Below are 21,795 nucleotides of genomic sequence, written 5' to 3' on the forward strand. Positions count from 1 at the left end.
ATATATATATATATATATATGTTTTTTTCTCTTAGAACTACTGATGTATTTATTTTTAAGCCTTTAACTTTTTTTTTGCCCTATGACATTGTTCTCTTTAGCTTATGGCATCTGATCTTGTGGAATTAAGTGTTTCCAGGCAGCTGTGGAAGCGATGTGGGGGGTGGTTGTGACTAGACGGAAGGTATCATGTTATGTGTTTTGTCTCTGTCTTGTGAGCTTGAGTGAAAGTTGCCTCTACAGGCCACTCTGTTTATGAATGAATTAATATTGCAGCAAAAGGGTTGAAGTGGAGATTTGCTGCCACTGTACCCAAAACTTCAGCTAAGTTTGAAAAAGTTTCTCTTAAAGAGGTATGAAAACAGTATAAAACACAACTCTAGTATTTGTAAGGGAAAACGCATGGTGATACTGCATTTGTTCATGTTGTACTGCATGTTGGATTTACTTTAATCCTCATTTGATAGTTGGGGAGGTAGCACTTAACTGAGGACTTTATCGTGTACAGTAAATAATCTCAGAATCAGCCCTATTAGCTGATTTATAGCCTTCACTGTCATAATAATATTCAGTGCCCATTCCAGTTATAACTGTTCATTGTGCTTGCATTTTTTTTTTATGTCATCACGCAGTCACAAAATATAAGCCTTAAGATTACACATTTTATAGGTTATGGTCTTAAACTGACAATATCAAAAAGGGTCATTATCCACATTTATCTGTTATCTGCCTTATCTTACTGGTTTTTTTCAAAACTCTTTCATTTATTGCCACCAGTGGCTTTCTGTGTTTATAATGTACTTAAAAAATGTTTAGTGCACAGTTCATTGGCCATGATGAGGTGACCTCATCTTCAGTTGCATTTGTAACCCCTCTGGTACTATTCAAACATCATAAAAGTAAACGTTCAGGTGTCTTTTATTAGGAATACCACTGAACTCTATGCTGATGTTGATGCATCCATTAATGTTCAATTTGACTCTGAGAACATGGATTAGTTTGTGTCTTAGTCTAACACAAAGTCAAATTTTAAAACACTTTCTGGTTTTTAGTGGAAATTGTTAAAGGGTTTCATAAAAAGTTTTGGGAAGTGGTTGATTTGGGAATTATCAGTGGATTATTGAACTTTATGGAAACCAAAGTTATATTCTATGGCGGTATCTTTGGTCATGAAGATAAAATATTTCTTGCAAAATTGTTGAATGGGTTTATCTGATCAAGTCTTAATTAAATGCCCCTAAAACTTTTTTTTGTTTGTTTGTTTTTGTGTGTGTGTGTCTTTCAAAGCATTTATAAGGCACCAGTTTGTACTGCAATTCTGATGAAAGGAAGCGAGAGTATGGATTATCAACAGCAATTTTCAAAACTGTACTTACTCTTGTTGTGCAAGGTTCGAAATAAAGAAATTTAAATGATCTCTGCTCAGAGGTTCCTTAATTTATTCATATAATTTATTTTACTTGCAGGTAATGTGCATTTCTGTTTCTGCATGACCTTTACTGCATAACTGAATACGTAAATTTGTGACAATAGTTTCTTTGTGTCTCCTTGTTTTTCTCATTTTATTCAGCATACATGGTTTACCAGATTGTCCATACAAGGTGTTACCAAATTTAGCAGGCAGCTTTCTTGGAAACCACTGTGTCTGGACACATTTGCCAACATTTATCATTAAATGTTAAGGACCAGGAACATTATGATTTTATAGCATTTATGTGCACATTTTGTATTTTGAATTTAAACCAAAACTTGTAACAGATGGGTTTGTAATGAGACAGTATGACTGAATAACCATTGCCATAATTTATTTATTTTTTTTCTGTTTGAAATAAAGACATGAGGGTTGGTATAGGATTTATGTAAAGGGAAAAAAGTTTATTTTGTGGATGCTGTAAAAATATTTTAAGTTGAACCAACTTGTTAAAAATGTCCTGAAATTTCATCTGAGATGTCATGACAAATACCTTTCCAGTCTTTATTTTTACTGAACCTCGTTAACAATCAATGGGTGCAAGCAATAGACATACAGAAAATTCGAATATGAAATTGTACAACAGTTTTAAGCGGTACAAGCCAGAGGACGTCAGTTTCTAAACATGCTGATGGTCCCCCCGTTTTTAATTTGTCTTTCAGACTTAAATGAAGTGCAGTTCTTTTAAAACATTTTGTTGCTTTTTGTTCATATTTTCGAATGAGATGCTATTAAAAAAAAAGAAAAAAAACATGAAAATTACCTTTATACGCAGACCATTTAGATTTTTTTTACGTGAAACTGGCCAAAATTATTAAAAAATTCACCAGTTAATGTAAGATGGCTTATTTGATAATCCAGTGAGTACAAGATATAACATCAGACGGAGTTCCGAACAAGTAAAGCTTTCTGTCTGACCAGAATTGTTTGTGCACACAATGAAAAAACAAATGGGACGTTGTTAGATTGGAAAAATAAATTAAAGCCGCAAGCGGCATCCGTTGAGTCCGAGCCTCGGGGCCCCCGCCACCCGTCTCATACAACTTTTGCTAGCATTTTAGCTTTCGTGGTAACATGCTATGTAACATGGCAAAATGTCTAGCCGAGTATCTCAAATGTTGATATACCTAGTTAGCGTTTTGGCTAGCATGTTAGCTAACATGCTATGTTGCCATGGCAACAGGTGTTGTAATGCGTTAAGGACACAACAAGTATGAATACTGTCAACTTTTGTGCAAATCCCATGTTTTTCTATGGAGATATGAGCAAACCGTGTTACATGGCGACATGGTCATTTTACATCGGTTGCCACGGTTACACGCTTTCTCCTATTAGAAAGATTTGAGGAGCGTTTGGTCCCCAACTTGTCAGGAAGCTTCCCACCAAGTTTGGAGTCAGTCGCACGAATCCCCTCAGACTAGTTCGTTCAAATGGCAATGAAATCCAAGATGGCGGGCACCCTGTTGCCATGGCAACAGGTGTTCGATTGACTTCTTTGCTGGACTTGGGGTGTCACAGGTATGAATCCTGTCAACTTTGGTGCAGATCCCATGTATTCCTATGGAGATATGAGCAAACCGTGTTTCTTGGCGAGGTCATTTTCCGTCGGTTGCCACGGTAACACGCTTTCTGCTATTAGAAAGATTTGAATAGCGTTTGGACCCCAACTTGTCAGGAAGCTTCCCACCAAGTTTGGAGTCAGTCGCATGAATCCCCTCAGACTAGTTCGTTCAAATGTCAATGAAATCCAAGATGGCGGGCACCCCGTTGCCATGGCAACAGGTGTTCGAACGACTTCTTTGCTGGACTTGGGGTGTTACACGTATGAATACTGTGAACTTTGGTGCAGATCCCATGTATTTCTATGGAGATATGAGCAAACCGTGTTTCATGGCGAGAAGGCGTTTTTCCGTCGGTTGCTACGGTAACACGCTTTCTGCTATTAGAAAGATTTGAGGAGCGTTTGGTCCCCAACTTGTCAGGAAGCTTCCCACCAAGTTTGGAGTCAATCGCACGAATCCCCTCGGACTAGTTCGTTCAAATACGATGTGTGTAAAGTGCAAAAAATGGGGTAAAAAATGGCCGAAAACGCCAAGATGGCGGGCACCCTGTTGCCATGGCGACAGGTGTTCAGTTGACTTTTTTGCTCAGCTTGGGGTGTTACACGTGTGTGCCGAGTTTCGTCTTCCTACGTCGAAGTAGAGTTTTGGGACCCCATTCATTTGGGGAATTTTGGCGTGTCTAGGTGGCGCTGTTGAGCCAATTTTGCATTGAAGTGTATGCGGACCTTATAATATCCGAGTTACGCGGGACTTGACGTGTGTGCCAAGTTTCACAACTTTTCATGGGTGTTTAGGGGGTCAAATTTGGGGTCGAAGCGCTTAGAAGGAGGAGGACACTAAACATTTGGAAAACAATAGGGTCCTTCCATACATCGTATGGCTCGGACCCTAATAAAAACATTTCAACAACAATAGGGTCCTTCCATACTTCGTATGGCTCGGACCCTAATCAAACGCATGCGCATTCGCCACTTGATCGCGTGCGGTGCAGTGTATCGAGAAAGGAAGCGTCGACCCGCTGTTGTCATGACGACCGTGAAATTGGCAGCGGAGCCCGCAGTGAATTTAAGACAAAATAAGGTATGATCGTTTTGAAAGCGCTGCCTCAAACTGAGAGTTTTTATTTATGTACTCTGCCAAGATCTGACCCAAAGAGCGTCTCAATGAGTCTAACTTGTGTAGTTAACTGTAGATATACTGCGGCTTAGATGGAAGAAGCCTTCCTTTTCAGAGCTAGCTTATTGCGATGTTTATCAAAGGTATGCTGTCGAGCCTTCGGTGAGTGAACTGCTCTTTCCTCAGCTTAACTTTATGACCGCTTTATTAATTTTTAAAATAGTGTGTAGGAAACTGTTTTCATGTCCAACTAAACGCGTCAAATAGCAGCGTCAATTCTTTATTCTTGAGTCATTACTGTTTGGGCATATTCTTCTTTCCAGGTCTCATCATGAAATATCAATATACACAGCAGAGAAAGTGATGAAATATGATCCAAGCTTTTAAAGCTGTTAAATGAAAAACTCACTGCAGATTATCTTCCAAACCTTAATGAGAAAAATGTGCTAAATGATGGTTGAGAGTAAAATTAATTAGACGCTTTGACTAAAATGAATTACTTATGGTGGGTTACAGATCAGCCTTAACCAAATTTCCTAATTTCTCATTTGGCATTTTTAACTTTACAGTTCCTCCTTCTCAGAAGCCCTGATATAATTTTTCCTTCCATTACTCTCTCCTACTGATTTACACCACCGCTCAGCTTAGCCCAAGTAAGTACCAGAGCCTTAGCTTTCCAACATATCTCTTCTCAAATGGCTTTTTGTTTAGTTTTGTTTCTGAACCCATCCTTACTCTCCATCCAAAACTCCCAGGTTTCCTTCTTTACATTTCTTTTTCTTCTCTACTCCAACTGCTCATATGTCCACAATTAGGTTAACAGCCTTTATCCATAAAACCCTCTTGCCTCTGGAACTCTCTTCCATCTCTTCTATACATCTGTGACATCCAAGTCTTTTCATACTTTTAAATAATCCTCTTAAAATTAGTCTCTTTAGACTTGCCTTTGTCATTAATGTTTCATCAAATTCAAACTATTGTTTAAAGTTAACATTTTTTTGTTTTCTTTTGTTTTTTCCAAAATGCACCACAAAAGGTAAACCAGAAATGCAAACAGCTTACAAAGTAGTGAAATCCAGCATAACACCTACTTTGGAACTAGCTGGTGGAACACAGGTGCTGTACAGACTTTATGACAGTAATTCCAACGCGATCAACTACCTTGTTAAAGCTGCTCTTTACCGACTAGTATATTTTAAACCAGATTATTTCAAGATTTCTTTCTGGATTTGTCTTCACAACTAATTTAGTGTCTTTTGGTCAGCTTCCAGAAAACACCAACTGCCTGGCATGTTCAGAGGACGGCAGGTACCTTGGTTTGGGTCACTCCAAGGGCTTGTCTGTGTGGTGTGCTTCTACTTTCATCTGTGTTGCAGAGTGGCTGCAAAACAACTTGGAGATTACTTTGATTCGGATGACCAGAATGGCTGAAATTACATATCTACTTGGCACTATTGATGATATGGGTGGGTGATATGTCTCATAATTAGTTACTAAACTAATTACTAGTTACTAAACTAGTTTTCAATTCCTCCTTCTTATCAAACTTGTGTTAACAATAAGATTTTTATCATTCAGTATACACAGATTGACATTTATTTGTAAATTTTAAATACACAGGGTCCTGAAGTCATTAAATATTACAACACTGAGACAATATAATAATACCTGAAAATCCAAGTAATGAAAAGTTGAGTATTAGTTAAAATGTAGTGTAAATGTAGTGTCATACTTCTCTGATCTCACTCCACAGGTGTTGCCAGAGTATTTGCGCATCACTCTGATCGCATTCATCTTCTCAGTGTTATCAACATCATGGTGTGTTTAGTCACATTTTGTTCTCAGAATATAATTTTTTCTGAATGTGTATGTTTTCCTGTTTATGAACAGAACCAAAGCAAAATAACAAATAATTTCACTTGCAGGATGATATCAACAAAAGAAGCATTTGTTTGACCTTTGATTTACATGAAGGGGGTCATTTTGGAGCTGCATCAATCAGCTGTAAGTAAGGACTTTTTGTTCTGTGAATTAAACTCTGACTTCAAGGCTGAATTACTTGAATCTCATGTTCTGTTAGGTAGTGGAGATGTTTGCCTTGACGTCTATCAGTTTCCTTTAGCAGAATGGCTGAAAGAGTTGGAAATATTGACATCACAAAAGCAGGTAATGAACTGTAATGACCTTGGTTGTGCATTATGTCTCTTGTTGCCAGAGGAAGTGCACTAATGATGACTTAATTTGCAATCCAGTGTAGTATGGTTTTTTTGTTATCTTCAGGCTGTTAAGCACTCATTCTGTGCTTATATGTAGCGTGTACATTTTCCCAGCAATTCCACTTTCTTTCGCTGCTTTCTTATGGAACTATTGCCTATTGCTCTCATTTCTAACTGTATTACATGTTCAGAAAGCTATTTCAAGAAAAAACTTTTAAGCATCTTCCTTTTCTTATTTTTTATCCTCAGGACTCAAACTTAACTGGAGATCTGGGTGTGCAGTGGTCTCCAGTTACAGTGATGATTAAAATCACACCACCCAAAATCCCTGCAGGTATTAGAAATGTGTTACAGCTGATCTTTCTAAACTAAACGAATACACTGTATGTTTGTGAGTGGATGTAATGGCATGGCAGAGGTGTGCACGTGGGTGTGTGAAATCGTGTATTATAATATAAAGTAATCTCTTGTATCAATGGATTATTATCTCTGTCTTTGTATTAATGAATTAGGATTGAAAATTATTAAGAATACAGTCAAGTGTTGAATGTTTCTGCTGTTTTCAGGCAAAGCTCTGGATGGTCCACTTGGGGTCTTGCAGACAAGAGACTTTTTGACACACTGGTTGGCTTTGGATGCATTTCGAAGCAGGATTCATCAGAGGGAGAAATCCTCTTTCTGTACAAATCCAGGAAATACACTTCAGGCACTTGAAACTCTAAGGTCTGATAAGGTTTAAGGAAATACTATTTGTTTATGAAAGCTAGGCTGCTTTTGGATCTCTTCTTGATTAGTTTGGATCTCTTGTTGATTCAATGCATGTAAGTTAAATTGTGTCACATTATGTTGAAGGCTTTTATTTTATTTTAACAGAGTCTTGGACGGTAGTCCTTAACTGTGAATGGCTCATATTCTCCTGCTTCTTAGTTAAATGAAATCTCTTCCAGACGTTGCACGCATCACTTTCTTCTGCCCTGTGGTCAGCTTCCTGATGAGAGTAAAGCAAATTTTCAGCCAGGTTTGTAATAGATAGATGTCCTTCTGGATTCTCCAGTTCCTGAAAATTGTGTGTTATACATGTGAACTTACTCAGATAAAGTGTACTAGTGTCAGGGGGAAAATCCACATTTATCTCCAGTAAAAGCTTAGCTATTGTCCATACACTGATACACACTGACAGCTGACTGACATTTACAGTGGTGTTGTTCTGCAAACTCTTTTAGAAGCGTCTGTGCTCCTATCAATGTAATATTTAAAGATTTTTTCTCAGCAGGAATGCCTGTTGCAATCACTGTGTGGTGGGCTGGCAGCCAGAATCTCCTTCAGTATTTTCTGCAAAATGCTCCAAAGAACAAACAAGGGAGGACACACATTTCTTCATTTTTAAATGATCTGCATCACCATAACTGTGCCCTTAAAATTTGTTGTCTTTTTCTGTTCCATGACACTGTACCCCTTCATTATATGAGGAAAGTGCAATACAGCAATATTTCCATTGAGTTTTTTACTTTTCTTTTTTTTGAAGCAGATGTGGTACCTATGCCAGATGTGGTGTTGCCAAATGCAAAGGAAATCGTCTGCTCAGCTGTTAGTAGATGCACCCGTTACATAGCTCTTGGGCTTGATGATGCACTGGTGTGTGTCTGGGACAGACGGTCTGGTGAGAATATCTCATGAGTATCTCTGTGATTTTATGTTTAGACATAGTATGTGTAGTAAGTATTAAAAATGTTTTTTTGCATAGTTCTCAATATGGCTAAAACACACTGAAAAGAAAATTGTTTAAATGTTCTTATGAGCTGCATCTTACCTACAAAAAGCTAAACGGCAAAAAACAAAATGCTTAAAAGCAAACCAAAGGAAAAAAATCATGCAATATATGTTGTGTGTTATAGTGTGTTATATAGTCTGTGTTGTCTCAAAAGTCTGTGCATGTGAACTACAGTACATAGAAGCATATTGCAGACAACATCTGTAGGCAGGGTAGACCCTAGACAGGTCACCAGTCCATCACAGTAACACAGAGACAAACAAGACAAGTGCCATGTATGTTCATGCTCATCCCTCTTGCAGCAGCCGCTACCGTAAGGGCAGTTTTCCATCATTTTGTTGGTGATATGTACATCTGCCTGTTAACAGATTTACTAAAAATTTATTTATTGTGTCACATAAGGTCTACATAAAGGTTAATTTGAAGAGAGGTGTGATTTGTCTCAAAAGTACAGAGCACTCTTGCACTAATGTAATGATTACTACCAAGTATTTATTGACTGAAACATCATCATGCTCACAGGGGTGCATGGTGGCAACTATGCTGAAAAAATAGAAATGAGTGGGTATGTGTCTAAAATTTTGACTGTTACTGTACTGTGTGGATGGCAGAGTTGAGTCAAAATATACAGAGTTACTTGTTTTATTGTGTGTATTTGTGGACCTACTTTATTAGATTGTGGAATCTGAAAGCTGGGACCCAACTGTACCTATGGGGTCTAATCGTTTTGTGGGAACCAAAATGCCATAGCCCAGTTTTGGCTTTTTTATATTAAAAGCTTAGTTTTAATAGCATAATAAACAAGTATAACTTTTACAATAAATTTTGATTGTGACACAGCACCAAACAGTTATTTTCTATATAAATATGTAGCATTATTCAATAATAATACTTCTAACACACAGCTGTGTGTGTTGGAACTGTAACTTCTCTGTTATGTGTTGTAGCAGTCGGTCCAGCTGTGAGTATGTGTTAAAGCGTTAGAATCACTGCTGTTTTTATTTGTATTCCCTCAGAGTCTCCACTGTCTGTTACCCTAATGCCAGCAGAAAACAGCCCCCTTTTCAGGATGCAGTTTGTGGATTACTGGCCTTTGCCTGCTGCTGATTCTCAGATTCTCACAACAGAAATGGTCTATCTATTCGTGCTTTGTAAAAGTGGAGCAAGTTATACAGTCACCACAGGACATGGGACACTGCCCTGCGTCATGCAGGTCATTGAAAGGTTACCTGTTTGACACCTTTTTTATATTTAATTAATGTTATTGAAATGTTCATTCATAAATAGAATTGTGTTGTCGATCTATTATATTGTATTTAGCTTAATTCAAAAAGAAAGGCATACATCCATCGTCGATCCATTTCCTGCTAGTAATCTGGGGTTAGGATTGCAGGGGCAGCTGCCTAAGCAGGAAAATCCAGACTTTACTCTCCCTCACCACTTTTTCCAGCTCATCCAGGGGATCCTGAGGTGTTCCCAGACCAACCAGGAGACACAGTTCCACCAGTGTGTCCTGGATCTTCCACGGAGCCTCCTCACAGTTGGACTTGTCTGGAACACCTCACCAGGGTGGCGTCTAAGGGGCATCCTGACCAGTTGCCTGAGCAACCTCATCTGTCCTCTCTCGTTGTGAAGCAGCAGTGGCTCTACTTTGAGCCCCTTACAGATCACCAAGCTTCTCACCCTATCTCTAAGGAAGAGCCCAGCCACCCGGCAGCACCCGGCAGAGGAAATTCATGTTGGCCGCTTGTATTCACAATCTCATTCTTTCAGTGACTACCCACAGCTCGTGACCATAGGTGAGGGTAGGAACGTAGATCGACCAGTAAATCCTTTTTCACTGCAACAGACTGATTCAGAGTCCGCATCACTGCACACGCATCACCGATTAGGCTGTCAATCTCCCACTGCATTCTTCCCCCACTCATGAACAAGACCCTGTGAATTTGAACTCCACTTGGGGCAGGATCTTACTCCCAACCCAGAGAGTACACTCCACCTTTTTCTGGATGGGGACCATGGTCTCAGATTCAGAGGCGCATCCCAAGTGTGCACTGTCCCCAATGTCCACGCAGTGTTGCAGAGGCGTGACATCCACAACATCCAGAGCCTTGAGTAACTGCGGGCAGATCGCATCCACCCCCAGGACCCTGCCACTGAGGAGCTTTTTAACTACCTTGGCAACCTTTGCCCCAGAGACAGGAGTCCACCCCTGGGTTCCCAGACTGCTTCCTTATCAGAAGATGTGTTGGTGGAAGTGAGGAGGTCTTTGAAGTATTTCCTCTATAGCACCACATCCCCACTGATGGTGCACTGCTTCACCCTCCTGAGCCACCGGACGGTGGGCTAGAATCTCCTCAAAGCCATCTGGGAGTTATTTTCCATGGCCTCAACAAATCCTCCCATGCCTGCATTTTGCCTCACCTGAAGCCACACTCTGCTTTTCTGCCTATACCCATCAGCTGCTTCCAGAGTCCCACAGGACAAAAGGCCCAATGGGATTCCTTTTGCAGGTGGCAGCATCCCTCTCTGCTGGTGTCCAACAACGGGTTCAAGTGTTGCCACCCCAACAGGCACCGACCACTTCATGGCCAAAGCTCCATTTGGCCGCCTCAACAATGGAGGTGTGGAACACAGCCCATTCAGACGCAATATCCTCTGCCTCACCTGAGACATGGTTGAAGCTTTGCCAGAGGTGGGAGTTGAAGCTCTTTGTGACAACCAACGCCAGACGTTTCTAGTAGACCTTCACTATATTTGGGCCTGCCAGTCCTGACCAGTTTACTCCCCCACCTCCTGAGCCAAGTCAGAAGGTGGGGGAGGATGCAAGTCCGATGACTTTACTACGAAGAAGATAATCGAATTGTGACCTAGAGTGTCCTGTTGCCAGGCGACAAATTTACACATTATTTTCCTATGTCTTCATAGGCCAAAAGACCACAGAGATCTCCCAGCTTTCACTATTTCTGTGCCGTTCCTGCAGGGTATGGTAAGAGCATTTAATCTTTGTTTTTAAAAATATATACATATTTATTAGGAATGTTACACTTGGTTTCCTACTGTGTTATTGTTCTTGTCTAAGCCAGTCACTTGTGGTGCAAACAAATGGAAAAATGTTCCTACAAGATATCATCAACAAAGTCACCGTGTGCTTTTTGACTCCTCCCACATCCCATCAAATCACCTCTCCCTACAATCCAGTTTATGTGATGAACACCAAACAGCAAGTCCTGTTTATACGAGGTAGGGCCAAACACCACTGCATTGTTTTTTTCCAGCTTGAAGAGCAAAAATTGATACCAGGGGCATTCATTGTGGGGTTGAAAGGGATGTTGTTCAGTAAATGTAAAAGTTCTATCGTAAAGGAACTAACAGTTTTCACCTTTTACCCAGGTGACCAGGAACCCAGCAGCAATGCTTTCTCTAAAGAAAGCAGTCAGCTTTTTGTCTTCCCTTTCAGGCACTCTGACATTCTTAAGCAGTATGTTGTTTCACATCCAGACCTTCCACAACAACAAAAAAACCAGGGCAACATTAACTTGGACGAAACCTTTAACTTCTACTTTCAGCAAAGGTTTGAATGATTTGAATTCTGTAGTCTAAATATGTAGTCTAAGTATTTTACTCCCAAGATGAGACAGATGATATGACATTATGTTTGTCTATAAGGATACAAAGCAAAGTGTCCATATTTGAATGTTGAAGTACCATTGTATGTTTTGTGTGTCTTCCTGTGAAGAGTGCTGTCTGTAAAAGAAAGAGAAAAAAGCATGGCACAGTCGTGGGAGAAGCTACAGGAAATTGCAACGGTGGTAAAACAAAGACAGCAGGTTCGCAGCCAGGAGAGATGCACCAAATGAGTCTTGTCACAGAAGTTTGAAGAAATGGACTGTTTTTGTCTTTCTCAGACCAGTTTTACTATGGTGTTCTCCATACAACACGTTGATTTACTCTCAGATGTCATGCATGTTATGTGACAATATTGCAGTCAGTGAAGTATTATAAAGAATATTTGTTAAAAAATAAATGTTTTTAAAATAAAGATGAACATTGTAATTATTGTTTTCCTGTAGTGACGTGTGTAAAATTTAATTCATGGGAAGATATCTTTGTAAAGTTCACAGAAAATAGCTGTCAAACTTGTGTTGAAATCAGTTCAATATATGTTTTCTTTATCAAATTAATATTTACCTTGCAACTATAGATTTTTATTTATTTATTTTAAGTAGATTTAGATAGTAGGGAAACAAATTCTTAACTTCATAAGAAACTGTCTTAATTTTTTGGTTTGTTTTTTGCTCTTTCTCTCTCTCTGTACAATTTATAAATATATATACAAATATATATATAAATTGCAGATAATCTGGTACTTTATCAACAACAACATACAACATATGACTTGCAGACAGGAAGTGACATCAGGATTATATGATCTTATGTCAAAAACCTATTCAGATAAACTGATAAATGTTTTAATAATAGACGAGGGGCATATGGATCACAGCACACTGGGCAGCTTTGACATGCAAATAATATTGTGGATTCAAATGTATCCAATTGTTATTTAGTTTAAATTTAATAAAATTTCGGAAACCGATTCCAACTAAAAGAAATGTCTGAGTTGGCACGGTACTAGAGGGGTGGCCAGGGTGGTACTGGTCAACTCTGAAATCTGATTGGACACCCCAGGTGCCACTTCAGGTGATCACTGGAGGAAGTGGATGACAGAAATTTCTTTCCAGACATATCACCAGTGTTACTTCTCCAGCTTGAAGTAAATTTTAAAGTAATTACTAATTAGTCATCCTGTAAAAATACTGACATGGCAGTAAGTTTCTAAATGAGCCCCCCTCCCTCCCAGTGCTAGTAGAACTACTAGTGTTATGTAAGATACCTCTGTATCTAAGTCACTTTGCACTGACTAAACTAGAGCTATATGATCCAGTTTAAAACAGGAGGCTAGCAAGACTGCAAGATTTTATATTTCTCATGTCTCTGTATTGTGAGGAGTTATCACAGCAGTGTATGCATTAAAGAAAGGAACACAATTATTTCCTTTCTTTATGGCCCCCCTGATAGTCTCGGCCTCCACATGAATAAAAGTCAAGCTTTGCTACTGCTGTGTTCATGCTGAATGGCAACAGCGATATGAGCATATATATACATCTAAATATAGAAATAGAAACTTGTTCATGTTTTATTTAGCCTATTACAGCTTTGATGTTGGCTTCTAAAATTGCACCTGTAAACATCTGCTTTTGATGTTCTCTCAAATTATTTGCTTGTATCTTCATTCTTCATGCCTCATTTTTCTTTGCACTGAACAAAGGGTCTTCTTCATGAAGCGCTGTAAATCAGTCTTTTGCTTATATGATGTCAAAACAACTTTTCCATTTGGACACCAGGATGCATCAGTGATTATGCGGAGCAATCTCCCTTTGACGTCTTACTGCAACATTTTTTTCTCTTTATTTTTAACCTTTTTACAAGTAAAAGATAAACCAATCTTTAAGGTACAGTTAATACATTTAATTCAAGATGGCCACAAAACAACTTTACAGAACACATCTGACACCTGTCCAACATGATCGCTCTATTGAGTTTATGACATTTCTTCTCTTCTAGAAAATGCAAAGTCCAATTTTATCAGGTTATATTTGGTTTGCCAAAAGGACATATTGCACTCAGTTAAATCCAACACTTCACACAGACATTGATTAGATAACAGATTTATACAATAATAGTTAAAACCTGTTAGGGGGCTCTTTCCCTTTATCCTTCTCCTTCATCCTTCTTATAAGATGCTCTCAGGGCTGAACATGTTTGGTCTATCTGCGCCATCGTCAGCTATCAGAAAGCTCCTGCTTGGAGATGATGGCTCTGCCTTGCTGTGGTTGTCACTGCACAGCATAAGCCTCTCCTGGCTGGAACATCTCAACTCTCTTTTCAGTGACAAAGAATTGGCAGCACAAATAAAAGATCCAGTTATCACTGTGTTATTATCCAAGTCCGTTGCTGTGGTAGCATTGCCGTAATACCTCCGGAGCCCTTTTCGGAAGTGAATGGTGAATAAGCCATAGATTACCGGGTCCAGGCAGGCGTTGACAAGTCCAAAGATGAACAGGATGTGGGTCAGGGACTGGGACACCTTTACCTCAAGGTCATCAGGAAAGAACCAGTACCACAGGCCCAGCAGATAGTATGGCGTCCAGCAGATAATGAAAGACAAGACAATCACAATACTCATTTTTAGAGTTCTCATCCGGGCTTTGGGGATGTTATTCTTGGAGCACCGCAAATGCACTTCACTGGAGGGTGCTAAGAACAGATCACAGAAATACAATAGAGTGGATGTTAAAAGACTTTTTTCAAAGCAATTCAAAGCAAAATATAAGTAAAAAAAAGAAAAATTACAAGTGATCATATTTCAGGCTTAAGAAAAAGATTCACCTTTGAGTCTTATAATTCTGATATTTTTGGAAAATACATATAAACAATAGTTACATTTGATGATTGACAACCATTCACATCTGCACAGTAAATGTAAAGCAGTTAGCTTAAAAACTATTAGGAGTAAAATAATAATAATAATAATAATAATAATAATAACATATACTGCCCTCACAGAACACAGGATTCACATGTGTTTCAGGCTTCAGCTGTGTTATTCTCATTCACTTTGAATGGCCAGAAATTGTGTGTTGCCCTTGCTTTGTTTTCTACTTTTGCTTGTGTAAGATTGATTGCTTAAATACAATTTATATAACACATGCAGTGGTCTATCACAGATTATTTCTTTTGAGACATTTAAAAAGCTTTTTCAACAGGTTCTGTCTCTGAACCTCTGAGCAAAATATTTCTGCATATTACACAGAAAGAGATCTATTTTGACTGACGTCCTTGACAAAATGTCCAAATTGAACCCTTTACTTATTGGCTTAGTAAACATAAATTAAATTCATGGCTTTAATCAAGAGAGATAAAACTTAGCGTTAACGCTCATAGGTCATCCCCTGCTAACAAGGTGTTTAAATGCTAGCAATAACTAGAAGTCAACAATTAGCAGACTGTTTACAGCATTACTTAAACTGTCATTGAGAATCACTGTTTCAGAGCAGGAAGGATTCACTGATTGCTTTATTTCTCCCCATTTTCTAACACATTCTTGATCTTTGCTGTGGTATAACTATTATTCAGTACCTTTCCCTGAACAAAACTGCTAATGCTCAAGAAAACTCCTGCCAAAGAAAGAAAATCACCAAATAATATATTAGCTTATCAAGTAAAACAGCTAACATTTTAAAGATATACATTAAAAAAGTGTTGGATTTATCAATATTCATATTTGATGAAGGCTTAAATGGGAATTAGGCTGCAAAACAAAAGGGCACATTCAAATTGATCTGGATTATCTTGTTCATTTTAGATTTCCAAGGGACTTTATTAGCAGAGTCAGACTAAAATGCCACAAGATGCAAGTAAATAGACCAACAACCAATAAGGTGCCCCTGTTTAAAGGCCAGACTGAAAACCTATTTTTCCCGATCAGCTTTTGACACATGATATTGGTGTCACTTGAAAAACATGTAATATTTATCATTTATGTGTACTATGTTTATTTTTGTTTTTATCTCTGTCTAGCACTTTGATCAACCAGGGTTGTTGTAAAGGGCTTTATAAATAAAATCTGATTGATTGATCTGAAGGTCACAACACGTGATTTAGCACTGAGAGATGATCTTCAATGAAATCCAGGTTTTAGACTAGAATCAAACCAATAGCTTTTTTTTTACACAAATATTGTGATTCATCCATCCTTTGCAAGAGAAGATAAAACAAAAAAATCATTCTGTCTAAGTAAGTTAAACATAAGCTCTCAAATCAATCAGGTTGCTATTGCTGTGACATTTGTATCAGATGTTATGCCTAGTCATTCAACAGTTGTTTAAAAAGTGAAAAAGTGAAGTGGATAGAAGCTCTGTTGCACTTAAAAATCTACAGGATTTAAGGTACATGGTTTACAGACTGTCTCCTACAGCACATTTATTTACATTAAAGTCGTGAAGTGGACTGGGAACATGTGTATATTATATATTTAAAAGCTAAATTTAGTTTGTAATTGCTAGCTTTCTGTTGGCACCACAATACCAACTGGACAAACTTACAGTTGTCTTTTTTCAGTCGTTTGGAGATCTCACAGTAGATCCTTGTGTAACAGGTGATCATGATGACCAGCGGCAGCAAAAACAAACAAGAAAAAGTGAACATGTTGTAAGCCGTTTCGTGCCAGTGAGTGACGAAACTTCCGCGTGTTGTGCACTGAGTGAAGTCCTTGGGATAGATGATGGTCACATTGTGAAAAAGGAAAATCTGAGGAGGAAAAGAAACAATAGTTAAATAAATAAATAAGGAACCCCAAAACTTCGTTATTCATTGGTGTCTTTACAGGCTCTGGTCGACCAACCATGAAGACGGGCAGCTTAAAGTGTCACATTACCTAATAGGTACCAAAATCAGATTATCTTACTTCTTTTTGTTTTTAATGATGTGGATAGTCTTTTTTTCTCATTTTTTAAAGTGGAAAATCATTCCATTAACTAAAAAATTACAAACATGAATTTTCTTAGATGATTTGTCTATCTTATTTATGTTTTCATGTAGAATTATCCCCTTTTAACTTGTTTCACACATGACCAGCAGGTCTTTCTTAACTTTGTGTAGCTCATGACCCACACAGACATATCTCTCTTCTCACATGGGTGTACATGGGGAAAGTTGTTGGGGATTAGATTACCGGTCAGTGGTTTCAACCTTTCACTGGCTGAGCAAATTTGCGTGGGAAAAGTGAAAAGGCAGTGATTGTTTCCCCTTCAATGCACTGCTGAGGAGCAACAAGTGGATGTGGTTGCTCTGGGCAGCTTTTAAGTGGGAAAGTAACTAAAATGTGCAGATGAGCAGGCCTGTTTGTGGAAAAGATGTAAATACTTGTCTTTCATAGGAAGAAAAAAAACTAGATTAACGAAAGGTGAAACTATGAAGAATTTAATAAACCACAGATGTTTTTATTTGATTTGTTTTGCATGCTGTCTTAGGATGGTGAGCCCCCTTAAACCCTCACTTTTGGTGATCCCAAATTTAAAATTACAAGCAGCTTTTGTCTCAGGTCAAAGTTAAAGTAAACCAATGGCGGTATACGCCTGCTCTCTTGTTTTATTAAGTGCTTTCTTTATAATGTGGCTGCTGTCCTTATGCTGACCCTCAACTTTTTTTGTTGTTGTTGTTACACCTGTGGAAACTTTCTGTGACCTCAATGAAAAAAGTAAATAAATGGACTTATTGGAAAAAATATATATTAATAAAAAATATTTTCAGTCTGTAAAACCACAGCTTTCTTTCACAAACTTCAATACAATACAAATTACCAAAAGAAAACATAAAAAACAGACTGTTATCATAGACAATTAGTGGTCACTTTGATCTGTACCTGAATATGTTCTCTCCCATGATGAATAAAGTTTGGTGTTGTACATGAGTATCAAAATGATGGAGAGAAAAACTGACACATTTTTTGTCTATTATTGTTTTTAAATAACTGCAGTTTGAAAGTTTAATGCCTTTATGATGAGTCCTGACCCTTTGGCCATGGTGTCAGCAGGGATGACTGTACTTACCTGAGGGACTGAGAGTACAATGCTCGTACCCCAAGCTGCAGTGAGCATGACTCTGTTCCTTATTCTGGCTTTATTGATAGCCAGAGGGTTGAGGATGGCGGACTGCCTGTCCAGACTGATCACCACAGTGACAAAGGCGCAGGAGTACATCGCCTGCAGCTTGAGAAACATCAGCAGTCTGCAGGCAAAGTCTCCAGCAAGCCACTGGACTGTTATGTTCCACACAGCATCGACAGGCATCACGATGAAGGTTACCAGCAGATCTGCCGCCGTCAGGTTGATAATTAGCACCTTAACATGGGATTTTCGTTTCCCATCACTGTGTGCTGCCCACAGCACAGCCAGGTTGCAAAAGGCTGAGATGCCACAGAGAATGAAGGTGATGATCACTCTAACTTTGGCTGCTGTGGTGAACGTGGGCAGCTGCAGGGCATCACCCCCAGTCGTCCAATTGGAAGCCAACGAGGAGAAGTTACAGCTGGAATTTGTTTGGTGGTCTAGCACCAGGTGATACATACTCACTGCAGAGTCACACAAAGAGGTGTTCATTTTCTGAAGCTGTGAGGGGGAGCATTCTGCTCATCCACTGCAAATATCAGCACTGGGGGGGACAAGAGAAGAGTAGACATGGACAAGTTAAGAGCCATGAGGTAAGTGCACATTGCCTGCTCACAGCTGTGTTAATAAATATATACAAACAATCCATAAATAAATAACAAGAGTAGCACATCAAGGGGAATAATATGTATGCAGAGGGCATCCATTTGCAATGGTCTGGAAAAATGAAACTATCACACTGTGAAGAACATCAGAGGCCATTTCGCTAATATTAGAAACACTTAGTGTAAAGTTCATAAAAGCATGTTTCTGTTTATTTATATTTGTTTTAGAGTCTATGGAAGGATAGCATTGTTTAACAAAACTACAAACTTTTCATTGCAGCCTTATAATGGAAAAGATCAAAATAATATGTAACCAAAACATAAAGACTAGATTGTATGATTTTGATGTAATAAGTTACTGTAAATGTAACCGAATATTTACAATGACATATCTAACTCAATAGATAATATAGTTATAAATAATAATAATAGTTGAACTATTTACAAGTAGTTTTTCTTGTCATAAAATTGAAAAGATTTTTGGGATTTTATCCCCTTTTGTCATAGAAGCACCATGCCAAATGCAGGCATATGAGGTAGGAGGCAGACCGGTGCAGTTAAAGGATTTTAATAAACAAAACTAAATTTACAAAAAACAAAAGACTATGGTGGTAAAAACATTGGGGTGATGGCATGGAAAAAATAGACTGACAGCACTAACAGAAAGCAGAAGACAAACAATGAACTGGCAAGGAAGGAACTGAAACCAGGGACTTAAATACTGAGGAACTAACGAGACCCAGGTGAGGTGAATGAACTAATCAGACCCAGTGAACTAATGAGCTGAAACCAAAAAACACAGAACATGAGCCTAAATACAAGAAACCAAGATCATACCAAACACATGACAAAAACACAAGAAGCCAGAAAAGAAACCAAGAATCATGACACCCACAGACACTGAAGAAAGATTCAGAGAATCTGGTGAAATCTCTGCACTCCAAAGCTAAAGCAGGCAGTGATCTTTAGGAGATCAGACAGCACAGCATAAAAAACAGACACAGGTTTCTACTGGAAATCATTGCAGGTGAGGACTGTTTGTGAATCATTTGTCACTACATCAATGCATTTCAAAGAAAAAAAAACTACTGTTTTATTCATGGGACACATTATAACATGCCTATTATTTATTTAACCAAAATAGAACATATAATGACTCAGTAGTTTGCAAGAACACGTTTGGCAGCAGTAACTTGAAGCAAGAGATTTCTGTTTGACATTATCATGCTTTTTTTTGTTTTTTTGCAATGCTGGTTCAATGACTTTACATTTGTTGGCAGCATTTTAATAAGGTTTAGCTCTGAACATGGACCTTGGTTCTTTGCTTTTTGGGGGCATGTTGCAGATTTACTGCTGTGATTTGTAATTTTTTCCAGTTACATGATCCAATAACTTTCAAACTGTAGTTGGTAGATACAGTCTCACATTTGGCTCTAGAATTTTTGGTATACAGAGGAGTTTGGTGCCAAATTCAAGGGTGTGGCTGTAAAATAATTAGAAATTATCACCCCTCCACCACCATGCCTGGCAGTTGGTTTTATGTGTTTGTGCTGATATGCTGTGTTTGGTTCACAACAAAAATAGATCTGTTATGATTCAACATCTCCACTTTATTCTTGATTGTCCATTGCTCCAGAAGGTTTTTATCTGCCAAGCCTTCTAAATAAGCCACTCTAGTTTGATTTTTTTTTCCTCTCTGATTTTACGGTCATGAACTTTAACACATTAAATGTGGCTCGTAGAATCTGAGATGTATCTCTGCAGGGGGTTTTTTCTGCTTCTCCAAACATTGCAGGATGGCTGAAGTGTGAACTTGCTGACATCTCCACTCCTGTGAAGATTGAAAACTGTCTGAAATGTTCTCCATTTCATTTGAATAAACCTTTTCACTGCAGAATCATGGACTCATACATGTTTGTAAAATGTTTTATATCCCTTCCCAGATTGGCATATTGCAACAGTTGCTTCTTTAAGAAAATTGCTGATGTCTTTCCTGTTTGGCATTGTGTTAAAACACACCTAAACGCTTCAAACCACCAAACTGACTAAACTTTTATAGAGGTGATTAGTCAGTTAAATGTATTTGATTATCATGGTCGCACAGTGTACTGAGAGTGCACCTGCTTTCTTTCTTTTACAAACCTATGCATAATTGTACATATGTAATGCGTTTTTCATTTGAAATTATATATACATATTTTATGGATACACAAAACCAAATAATATTATATAAGCATGCAAAAAAAAAGACCATTTTAGAAAAAGAAAGCATGATGGTGAATTAAGTAATGGCTATTCAAGTCCAAGCAGGAATAATTTAGAGTAACTGTCTTATTTCTCCATAAATCAAAGACCAAAACCACTGCAGTGATTTTTTTTTTCCACCAGCATCACGTTCGACTTGAAGGTTTACAGCAATATGATCAATAAATCTGTCTCTCTCTATATATTTTTCTCTCTTTCTGTTTCTCTCTATATCTCACGCACACACACACTCGTTGTCAAATTAATTCTTTGTTTTCTGGTATCTAGTTGTCACTTCTGCTGTCGGTAAAAAAAACAAAAATAAACACTGCAGCCAGACGCTCATTAAATTGTGTGTGTGTGTGTTACAAAATATGTACATTTGTATGTCTCGCAAAGATGTGCTTATTCTATTCTCAAATTTTTAAGCTATTCCACAAAAGGCACATTAGGTTACCGCTCATTCAGCAAGAAAAGTAGAAGCTCAATAGATGCCATCTTAATAAACAATCATTTAACCTAGATATGAGCATTTTAACTTTTTCTTCTACCCAAACGAACAGTAACCTACCATAAAGTTTCGGACATTTTGCACAGTTTTTCATTTATTCCCAAATGACAAACAGCCATGCTTAAATTGGAAAGAAAGAAAAACTTACATTCACATGGCGGGGACGAAGGCTGTGGAGTCATAAACACTCAGAAGTCACTGCAGGACAGATTACTGGGCGTCTTCTCACCTTGGACGCAGCAGGTTGCTGCCCGCTCCTTCGCCTTCAGCCGCTCTTTATTCGCGCATCCTTAAAGCTGCGTTATACGGACCTCCGGGGTGTGGTCTGATGAAGACAGGACAGACCTTCATGGGGGAGGAGGGGGCATTGTGTTTTATCTGAAATTATATTCTTAAAGAGAGGGGGAAAAAAATGTTCAAACGTAAAAATACGTTTTCACTTTTGTTTAAACTCTTTCTTTTTCATCCCAGCAGCATTTCTGACATTAACCTGACTGGAAACCGGTTCATGTCCGGATCAGTTGCAAGTGGTACCACTAACAAGTATTTCTCCTTTAGATTTTCGGTTTTG

General features: G+C 38.3%; 2 protein-coding genes across 9 annotated transcripts; one reads left to right on the plus strand and one right to left on the minus strand.

Annotated features, from left to right (window-relative positions):
• The first annotated feature begins 4,030 nt into the window (after positions 1–4,030).
• Positions 4,031–12,172, plus strand: wdr93 (WD repeat domain 93). Of its 6 annotated transcripts, none has more exons than XM_041993555.1 (16): positions 4,037–4,113; positions 4,226–4,311; positions 5,186–5,265; positions 5,414–5,615; positions 5,903–5,967; positions 6,075–6,153; positions 6,230–6,315; positions 6,615–6,699; positions 6,932–7,088; positions 7,313–7,383; positions 7,636–8,025; positions 9,153–9,360; positions 11,065–11,125; positions 11,223–11,379; positions 11,530–11,710; positions 11,876–12,172. In XM_041993555.1, the coding sequence occupies exons 2-16, from the start codon at positions 4,242–4,244 to the stop codon at positions 11,994–11,996; spliced, it is 2,013 nt and encodes a 670-aa protein (XP_041849489.1). In that variant the 5' UTR covers positions 4,037–4,113; positions 4,226–4,241; the 3' UTR covers positions 11,997–12,172. The 6 variants fall into 6 exon arrangements, with proteins under 6 accessions (XP_041849503.1, XP_041849489.1, XP_041849518.1 ...); XM_041993584.1 differs by lacking the exon at positions 4,037–4,113 and having other exon boundaries at positions 4,124–4,311; positions 7,636–7,725; positions 7,894–8,025; XM_041993569.1 differs by lacking the exon at positions 4,226–4,311 and having other exon boundaries at positions 4,031–4,113.
• Positions 12,173–13,657: 1,485 nt separating this feature from the next.
• On the minus strand, positions 13,658–21,493 carry LOC121646034 (putative gonadotropin-releasing hormone II receptor). 3 transcript variants are annotated; one of them, XM_041994904.1, is made up of 4 exons: positions 21,373–21,493; positions 17,808–18,408; positions 16,302–16,506; positions 13,658–14,454 (listed from the first exon to the last, which is right to left on the minus strand). In XM_041994904.1, the coding sequence occupies exons 2-4, from the start codon at positions 18,354–18,356 to the stop codon at positions 13,931–13,933; spliced, it is 1,278 nt and encodes a 425-aa protein (XP_041850838.1). In that variant the 5' UTR covers positions 18,357–18,408; positions 21,373–21,493; the 3' UTR covers positions 13,658–13,930. The 3 variants fall into 3 exon arrangements, with proteins under 3 accessions (XP_041850838.1, XP_041850830.1, XP_041850847.1); XM_041994896.1 differs by lacking the exon at positions 21,373–21,493 and adding an exon at positions 19,060–19,195; XM_041994913.1 differs by lacking the exon at positions 21,373–21,493 and having other exon boundaries at positions 17,808–18,426.
• Between the last annotated feature and the right edge of the window lie 302 nt (positions 21,494–21,795).

This window comes from Melanotaenia boesemani, chromosome 1 (genome assembly GCF_017639745.1).
Source record: "Melanotaenia boesemani isolate fMelBoe1 chromosome 1, fMelBoe1.pri, whole genome shotgun sequence".
NCBI classification, from domain to species: Eukaryota; Metazoa; Chordata; class Actinopteri; order Atheriniformes; family Melanotaeniidae; genus Melanotaenia; species Melanotaenia boesemani.

Coding starts and splice junctions, on each gene's coding strand:
- wdr93 (XM_041993555.1), top strand. CDS start 4,242: ATGGAAGAAGCCTTCCTTTTCAGAGCTAGCTTATTGCGATGTTTATCA. Junction 5,616..5,902: donor TGGCACTATTGATGATATGG/GTGGGTGATATG, acceptor CTCACTCCACAG/GTGTTGCCAGAGTATTTGCG. Junction 6,154..6,229: donor TGGAGCTGCATCAATCAGCT/GTAAGTAAGGAC, acceptor ATGTTCTGTTAG/GTAGTGGAGATGTTTGCCTT.
- LOC121646034 (XM_041994904.1), bottom strand. CDS start 18,356: ATGAACACCTCTTTGTGTGACTCTGCAGTGAGTATGTATCACCTGGTG. Junction 16,507..17,807: donor TTGTACTCTCAGTCCCTCAG/GTAAGTACAGTC, acceptor TTTCCTCCTCAG/ATTTTCCTTTTTCACAATGT. Junction 14,455..16,301: donor ACGACTGAAAAAAGACAACT/GTAAGTTTGTCC, acceptor ATCTGTTCTTAG/CACCCTCCAGTGAAGTGCAT.